At 48.0% G+C, this 9173-nt stretch overlaps 1 protein-coding gene across 3 annotated transcripts in view; it reads right to left on the bottom strand.

Annotated features, from left to right (window-relative positions):
* Window positions 1-8272, bottom strand: part of NR1D2 (nuclear receptor subfamily 1 group D member 2) — a 25754-nt gene extending 17482 nt beyond the window's left edge. The window contains exons 1-3 of one of the 3 annotated variants that reach the window (XM_060011547.1): window positions 8106-8272; window positions 1294-1554; window positions 286-374 (exon numbers count right to left, since the gene is read on the bottom strand). In XM_060011547.1, the coding sequence (XP_059867530.1) occupies window positions 286-374; window positions 1294-1554; window positions 8106-8271 (516 nt within the window). In that variant the 5' untranslated portion in view covers window position 8272. Of the gene's footprint in view, window positions 1-285; window positions 375-1293; window positions 1555-7525; window positions 7811-8105 lie in introns of those variants that run through there. The other 2 variants (XM_060011545.1, XM_060011546.1) reach the window with 2 other exon arrangements.
* Between the last annotated feature and the right edge of the window lie 901 nt (window positions 8273-9173).

Here is a 9173-nt window from a genome sequence, read left to right as displayed (position 1 = left end):
CGGACACGTTAATGAATAAACACTTCATACTATACTTAAGTTTGAGTGAGATAGCAAATTTATGTATATCAAAATTTTAAAGAAAAAAGAAATAGTTTCACTGAATTTAAAATATATTTTTCAAAACAAGTTATGTTTACACACTACATAAAATGCTTAAAACTTTAAGAGGAACAGCTGACTTCTCTCCTCCTCCCAGATTATCAACTGTGTAAACTGGCAATGCTAACTGCAATTTCTTTAATCCCAGAATTGGTAGCTTAAAGAAACAAAAGCATGCTTTACCTTACAGCCTTCACAAGCATGAACTCCATAGTGGAATCCTGACGCCACATCCCCACAGACTTTACACAGTAGAACCATGCCACTAAATTCTAAGGCACAAACAGACACAAAAGTGAAATGCTGGAAGAAAAACTAAAATTGTTTGTTTTCTTTCCAACTGAATATTTTATTTTGTTCAACCTGTAAGTACTTTAAAAATATACAAATCTACTTTTATAACGTAAAAGAAAAATCTTTACACCAAATTGACATATCAAAAGAAATCATGAATTTCTTTTAAACAGTTTATGGCACTGCCAAAAATATCTCAGAGAGCTAGTTTTTCCTTTCCCGATGATTTTAAACATACATTGAAATTTTATAAATCTAGAGTTACTTCACATCAGACATGCAACCAGAGCTAAGAAAACAATCCTGCTGGATAAGAATTAAGAAGTTAGCCAAAGGTGTCAATCAACAAAAGGTGCAAAGGGGTGTCTCCACAGGCTGCTGTACGAATACTCAATTCAACTCACCTGCTGGTCCCAGTCAGGCCCCATCTCTGCCTGATCCTACCCTGTACCAGCCCATCACCTCCACAGTCACTCAGGGATCCTAATTTCCACGACTCATTTGGATATCCCAATCCGCTAAATGTTCCTAGCTCCAACTTCATGAAAGCAAACCCCTTTCCACGAGTAAGTACTCCGTCTAGAAACCAGATTCGGCACTAGGAGTGCAGAAGAGAGATAACTGTGAAATGGGGTAAGAGGTTACCCTCGAAGGAAACATGGTCAGACAGAGTACATAAGCACAGATCTTGCTCTGCAGCAAGAACCAATTATGACAGCCCCTAGGTTGCAACTTTTCAGATCATCACTGATTTCTTACCTAACTACTGAACTATGATTTCCCAGAAGGGAGTGAAAATTATACCCCAAAATAAAATGGTCCCCCAAATGAGCAGCTGATAAAACAAGCCCCACCTGCAATCGGTGGCACAAACCTTTAGAAAACTAAATAACTCACTTGTCACTGAACTGTGACTCTTTGTCATCCCAGGTGCGCTCGATTTGCTTGTTTTCATAGAACAATCTATCCGATCATCCTTCAGGATGCCTTCAGTATTGGAGAGATGGCCATTTTTGGGATTCCCGTTGTTATCAGCATTAGTGCTAGCCGGAGAAGATGGGACGGAGGAGGACTGGAAACTGTTCTCGGAGCCCTCACTGTGACAAGACGCAGGGCTAGAGGCTGAGCTGGAAGAGCTGATATAGGCAATCACACCTCCTGGAAAAGATGGGGGAAATCAGACAATTAGATACTCGATAATACATATTTTCTATTTTTGCAAATCTGAACAGTAACGTCACTAACTTTAGAGACAGGTTAACGGTTAAAATTACTGCACAAGGAAAAAGTAACTTATTTTCTTATTTCCTACTATTCTTCTTGCTTCCACAAAGTTCAAAGCCAAACAATTCCCACTGATTTAAAATGTGAGCAGGTTCTCACTGGCTTTGTCATTCTGAGCACATGCAGATCCAAACCTAAAGCTTTTCATTTTCCAACCTATTACTAAAAGGAATGAAAAACCTTCCTGAGCGACAGCACAGTTTAGAGTAATCAAGTTGTTTTGGCCGTGAAGAAATCAGGTTCTGGTCCTGTCTCTGCGTCCTTCATTATACATGGAACAATCCTAGAACAATGGGTTCATCATTTAGCTCCCCCAGCACTTGGCTAAAACACAGGTCAACCAGGAACAGACGTAACACCTGGAACTCTGGATAAAGTAGTTTATCTGGAAATGGAAAACCTTTCATAGCTGTTGCCCCCAGAATCTTTCTGTCGCGATGTTCCCCAAAGACTCTATGACTATCCACTAAACCCCAGTTCCACACACTGCCTTCTCCACCTACTTCTGACGTTGGACTTGCAGACACCCTTATCGCAAAGCCCAAACTAGAGAAGGCACCCTCAGGAATGAGCATTTTGAACAAGTTCTCCAGGCGATTCTTTGTCATATTAAAGTTTAAGAATGGCTATAACTAGTGAACTCAAGCACAAATTGGCCCATAGTTTTCAAGGTTGATTTTTTCACCGACTTAACTGCCTGAATATCTCTAATACGCTGTGAATCCAGAGAAAAACGATTTTAACCTGGAAGTCTATCAAATGTCGTGTTACTGGGTAAAACCACTGTGCCCTCTGTTTTCATAAAACTTCATAGATCTAAAGGTCATATTAGAAATTCCAGGTGGTAGTAAACTGCTACTTTTTTCTCACTTACCTCCACTGGGAACAGGATACAAAGAAAAATATTATCCTTAGTCTTCAATAAATTCCCACAGGAAGGTCTCACAGCTATTTATCTTTTCTAAAGAACACTTTAGGTAGTAAATTCACTAACATCTCAAGAGGATAAAAGGTGAGGAAGTTAGACCTGCCCAGGGCCAGCATTTGAGTCAGCCATTTACACCCATGAGGTCTTCTAACTACCTCAGCTTAGAAATAAACTTCTAGAGATCAGAGCTATCCTGATGGCTTATGAACCGGATTAAAGCACTGACTGGGCAATAGAAGGTACTAATTACCCAGAACACACCTTCCTTTGCAAAAGCTCCAAAATCAAATCTAAGAAAAATTACTGGGCTATTATCAATCCAGTTAAGATCCAACTCCTGTCTTTAGGGAATCAACAGTCATTTACAGGAAGCATTTGTGCCAAGAACCATGGAACCAAAGATGACCCATCAAGAAGCAGCTACATTCTCTTAGCAAGACCTTCTGATTTAGTTGTGTCAGCATGTACCAGACACCAATCTACCCACCTGATAGTTAGCAACCCAAAAACATTAAAATTTCATTTCCTAGAAGTAAGGAGTACATCTAGCAGTTCCTCAACCCAATGAAGAAGGGGAAGTGAAAAATACAAGACACCAAGAATGCCGAGAATAAAATGACAGAATTTCACACCACATTTCATCCTCACAAGAAACCTATAAAATTCACTTCCATTTTCCCATTCTACAGAAGAGGAACTCAGAGAGGTTAATACAGCTACTAAGTGGCAGGGCCAGGGTTGAAAGTCAAGGCTGTCTAATTCCAGAGTACAGAGTATTATTTCTTACTGAGAAGACCTGGGCAAGCAGGTTACTTTCAATCTCTCTAAACCTGAGTCATCTTCTATAAAATGGCAATATCTGCCAGAGTTATGATAAGATTGAAATGAAATGGTGTCCATAAAAGGGGATTATTAAAATAAGTGATTTTTACAGAGACAGTTTTTAATGGTAACACAAGAAAGGTAAAATCCCTGAACCAGCAAGTCCCAACAGCTCCAGAAACAGGCAGAATGTACTTCTTAGATGCCTCAAGCTAAAATTAGCTGAGGCACAGTCTTCTCTATTTTTAGTTGAAAAGGACCCTAGAGCTGGGCCAGGTTCCCAGGCTAGGGCTTACCCAGTGGTCAATGTCAGACAGTATCAAACTTTGTACTGCTGGGAAGCACTTACTGTCCTGGCATATATTGGGGTTTTCTTACCCTAATTCTAGGCTTGCCCATCATCACCCACCCCCACTGCCCATCATCCTGGAAAATAGGCTTGAGTTCAACTCATGAGTGTACTTTTCTGCCTAGTGACTTAGAACCAAACGTTTTTACCTTTAAGAAGTTTTAGTTTTCTCATTTTAAAAGTAGGTTTTTAGTAATTTCTACTCACAGGATGATACAGTGGACCTAATGAAGCACTAAACTTCCAATTGTATCCCAGTGTCAGGGCTCCAGAGAACAAGATGATCCCTTCCCTAAAAGGCTTTAAAGGCCAGCTGGGGAGACAGCCTTATTAACCAGGCATTCCAATGCAACATGAGCAATGTTTCATACAAACTACTGTGAACTGCTGACAGCACAAGAGCACTATAGAGGGCAGAGATCATGAGCAAGGTGACAATAAGTGGGATCTTAAAGAATATGTAAGTTATTAAATGATGTACTACAGAAGACGTTATTTAAGAAAACAAAAACCGTGGTGACAAAAAACAAATAGGTCTTATTTTGTAAAACAGTGTTCTTGTCTCCATGTAAATTCCTGGGAAGGGGTAGGGGGGCAAGTGTAATCTAGTGTCTGGGGAAAAAAAACCCTACTGACTAGCAACAAGATTAAAAGAGAGGAATGATGAAATGGGGAAGCTCTACTGACCCCTTCCTTTTCCACCAGCTATGACCCTGTACCACGGCAAACCACATGGACCCCTGAGGAGACAGGACCACCAAGCTTTGCCTATGCCTTCAAATGTTATGTGGGCTTCAACCTACAGCACAGCTTGTGCTCCCCAAGTGCATTATGTGCATCTGGCTCTCCCACTTGCCTGGGTAAGTTACTCACTTCAGTTTACTTTGACCCTCATCTTCAAATGGTGACAACAGCACCGTCCTTCATAGAGTTAACGTGAGGCACCAAAGTAGCAACACATGTAAAGGGCCTGGCACATAAATGCTCAACAGATCCTGGTGATTATTATTTTACCGTCATTATACTGGAAGAGTTGGATCAGGATAGTTCAAACAAAACGAACCCTCTCTCTCCACGCTTCTTGCCTTCAATTCTGAACGTGTCGCGTGGACCCAGTGGTTTCTCTGAAGGTTCTTATTTCCAGGCCACCTTCTGACTCCCTCAACTCCAACAACGAGTCAGGCAACTTCCTTCTTCACTTCTGATTCTTCCCATTATCTCACTGTCCCTTTCCAAGTGACAAACAGAGTAGACTACAGATTTGTAAAGATAACGATGGCCTATGTGGGAATGTTTTCCTAACTTTTCAAATGTGCATCGCCGCCACAGTTATGAAGTGTGTACAATATGTTATTTATTTTAAAGAACTTGGTATACTCAATCAAAATCTGTGACAAAAATGTATAGAGTCAATTTCTACAGCTTCACTGTCTCCCCTCTGTATTAGTCATGGGGAGGGCAGAGACACAGTGAGTCATGATTTACAGGACAGTTACATGAAATGGTCACTGGGTGAATAAGTATTGACTAATAAAATGTTATGGACCCAAAGGGAGGGGTCGGAGGCTGCCACACAGCACTGAATTTGGCCCCACCCCAGCCAACATTTACAACAACGTGAAGGAAGTTCAAGAGAATGCTTATCAACACTCTTCAGACAGAGGGATGGCAGAAATAGTATACTGGATGACAGCTTGCGACAGCTTGAACTTGGAGCCAAATGGAAAAAGAGAAAATTTAAGGATGATAATGGCAAGCCCCTACAGTTCAGCTCAAACAATTATCTGCACAATGGATGAAACCTAGCTTCAAATCAGTTCACATGAGAAGAATATAGCTGACTGCAAGGCTACTGTGAGTCAGCAAAGCAATATGCTACAAAAGCCGAGCCTGCCAGAGAACTCATTTACAAGCAGCATCCCCAGCTTGGAACTTGGTAACCGACCAACAACTTCCACTTCTGGATGCCACATCCCAAAGGGCAACAAGGATGATGATCAGAAAAAAAACAACACTGACCAAGGGATGTGAACTGGCGACAGGGGAGGGGTGGGGGTCAGCAATCATCGTAAGGAAATTTTATAATTTGTAGCCACACTTTAAAATCAAAATTAAGTTCACTGATAATGTTCCAGGAAGGCTCAAATCAGACAAAAACTTTCTAATCACTTGAGCCGGCCCACCTTATCCGACCACGAAGCTGGAAGACTTCATTCACGCTGGGTTAAACGAGGTAGAAGTTTATAAACTCTAAATCCTTACCAAGTAAAAGTTTAATTCCGTAAGAGTTACTTAAATTTTTAAACTATCCTCAAAGCTTAAGTAGGCCCACAGGTAATTAAAACACAGGAAAATGGCTTTTTTTTTAAATGTTCATGGAACGTTCACAACAATTTATTATCAAGGGATGGTTTTAGTACATATAATAACTTAAAAAATAATCACTGGCTGTTTCTGCAACCTCACTGGCTTTAGGTAAAGGGCTATCCTTCGTTGGGAGAAGGGGCGGCAGCTAAAAGGGCAGAAGCGAGCCTGGTATTGCTCTGTGGCGTTGCAACAGGAACTGTAGCAAGAAAGGGATTGACAGAGTCAAATTCTGTTATCCTGAGACTTCCCTGGCGGTCCAGTGTTTAGGACTGGTGCTTGCACTGCTGGGGGCCCCAGTTCAATCCCTGGTCCCGGAACTAAGATCCCACATGCCACGCAGCACAGACAAAAAAAAAATCTGTTACCGGTTTCAGTAAAGACCAGTGACCCATGGGTTTAAAGCAATTAAGCGAATTGACAAGGACCAGCTGTACAGGAGGCCTAGGAGTCACCCCGGGTCACCGCCCACATGAGCCAAGGGCTTCGCTAAGGGTGGAATCCCTCACGGTCCCGACTGGCGCCTCGAGCGTATTCATCACAGAAGGTGTGCAAGGTCAGTCGCGTCCCCGCAGATCGTTAAAACTGATATTTTTCTTTTTTTCTTTTTGGTAAACACGAGGCAGCGCTACAACCGGGGCCTTCCTCCGCCCGTCCGCCGGGCGACCCCAGAGGGTCTCGTGTCGGGGAAGCCCCACACCGCCCCGCGGGCCCTCCTCCTGCCCGAGCGCGCCCACGCCCCGCGCTTCTCCCGCCCGCCTACCAGGCCCCGGCTCCGCACGCCGGCGGAGGACACTGCGGCCTCCGCGCCCGCTCGGGGCCGCCGAGCCGCGGGTTCCCGGGGCGCGCACGCGCAGCCCCCTCCGCGGCAAGCAATCCCGCGGGGGAAGAGGGGGATCGCGGCCACGTCACAGCCCGGAGGGCTCCGGGGGCGGGGCCTCCACGGGCTGCGGCGCTCACGGCCGGCGCGCGCCCCCGCCCCCACGTGTCCCTGCGGCCCCGGGAATGTGGGTCACGGAGCCGCGCGGCCTCACGTGTCCCCGCCCGCCGCCGCCGCCCCAGCACACATTATGTAATGCCTCGTCACGCGCCCGCCCAGCCAACCGGCGCCCGCGCGCCGCCGAACGTAAACACAGCGCGCACGTGGCTCGCGCGGCCGGGCCATGTGAGGGGGGGCCGGGCCGGCGCCGTCAGGCCGCGCTGCGGCGTTGCGGTCGGCCAGCGGGGCGGTAGCGGGCCGGGCCGGCGGGCGACGAGCGCCGAGCCCGACGCGGGTCCCCGGCGCGCGGCGGCCACCCCGGGGCCCCGCCGCCGCCCTCGCAGTGCCCAACGGGCTCCGAGCGCCCCTCGGCCGCGCCCCACCCGCCGCAGTCGGCTCTTACCCGCATTCACCTCCATGGTGCTCTCGGGGAGGAGGCCGGAGCCGCCCGATCCCGCAGAGCGGGCAGCGCCGCCGCCGCCTCAGCGCCGCGCCGCCCCGGGCCGGAGGCAGCGGTGGTCGCTGGGCCCCCTCATGGGCAGGACGGGCGGGGCGCCCGGACTCGGGCCCCGCGGCCGGAGAGCGGGCTGCGGGGAGAGAGGGCGGCGGCGGCGGCGAACGGCGCTCCTCGCGGGGCCCCTAACAACAAAGCGGCGGCGCGGCGGCTTCCTGCAGCCAGCGCACCGCGGCGGCGAGGGCGGCTGACGGGGAGGGCAGCCGCGACCATGTGACCCGCGCACACACCCCCTCCCTCCGCCCGCCCCGCGGCCGGCCGCTGCGGCGACTCCGCCCCTCCCGCGCCGCCGCCCCTCCCCCTCTTCACCCTCCTTCCCGCCGCCGCCGCCGCCCGCTCGCACTCACCCCGGTTCCCCTCCTCCTCCCGATTTCCCGCCTCTGGCCGGGAGTCCCCCGCCACGTTCCCCTACCCAACCCTGCGCCCCCTCCCCCGTCTAGTGACACCTCAGGGCCCCTCCGATGGTTACCTAGGACCGTCGGGTGGCGCCGAGCAGACCCGCTTTTCAGGCCCCGGGCAGGGCCAGCCCCAGACCGCCCCGCAGGTCCGCTCTCCTCGCGACAGACCTCAGAACGCCGGGCTCCTTGCGGACACTGCCCACATCTCCTCCCTCTACACCTCCTCGGTGACTTCATCCAGTCCAAGAGCTCAAACAGACCTGTGTGCTGAATGAGCTCCACTCTCCGACATCCAGCAGCCCGTTTGATTATGCCACCTTGATGTCTTTTAGGCAGCTCAAATTTAAGGTGCAGACAGGCGTATGCATGTGTCAGAACTCGGCGAATGCACGCTGAAGATTTGCGCACGCCTTGTATGCAAATTTTACATCACAAGGAAAAAGCTGGAAACAAATGACGCGTGCTGAGGTATGAAGAGGGAAGTGCGTTGATGTCTGCAATTCAAATGCATTACAAAAGTAAGATGGGCTGAGGGATGGATGGATAGAAGTACAGTAAGGTGGTAGTTGAGATGTTGTCTGTGGGTATTCACTGTAAAAGTCTTTCCCAGTTGCTTTTTGAAAATTTGCGGTATAAAACGTTGAGGGACTTGTACTGTGTGAGACTCTTTTACGTGTGCACCATCTCTTCTCCCCTGCCACCCCTCCCCCCATCACACACATACACACACTGCCCCAACTCAATCTTTGCTTTTTGGTAAATCTGCCAGTTCCTGAAGCCAGCAAGTCAGGTTTCTCTACTCTCCTGTCTCTCCCCCTCCGTCGGTCTTTCTCTCTTTTGCCTTTTATACCTCCATTCAATCCACGAACAGATCTGAGCTATTCTCCCTTCAGTCTTTGTGCTTCTCACCATCAGCATTGCTATTACTCTGGATCAAACCATCCTCATCTCTTGCCTGGGCTACTGTAATAGTTCCCTAACAGGGGAATTACTCCTGCCTGTATCCACCTACAGTCACTTCTCCCCAGTTAGAGTGTTGTTTTTTACATGTAAATGAGATCTAATTCCTCTGCTCAAAACCCTCCAATAGCTTCCTATTGCTTTTTTTGAAAAAGCCAGTGCCTTAAGCTGCCCTGCAA

Source organism: Delphinus delphis, chromosome 4 (genome assembly GCF_949987515.2).
Source record: "Delphinus delphis chromosome 4, mDelDel1.2, whole genome shotgun sequence".
Classification (NCBI taxonomy): domain Eukaryota; kingdom Metazoa; phylum Chordata; class Mammalia; order Artiodactyla; family Delphinidae; genus Delphinus; species Delphinus delphis.
The sequence above is the reverse complement of the archived record's forward strand: the minus strand, read 5'-3'. Positions and strand labels throughout refer to the sequence as shown.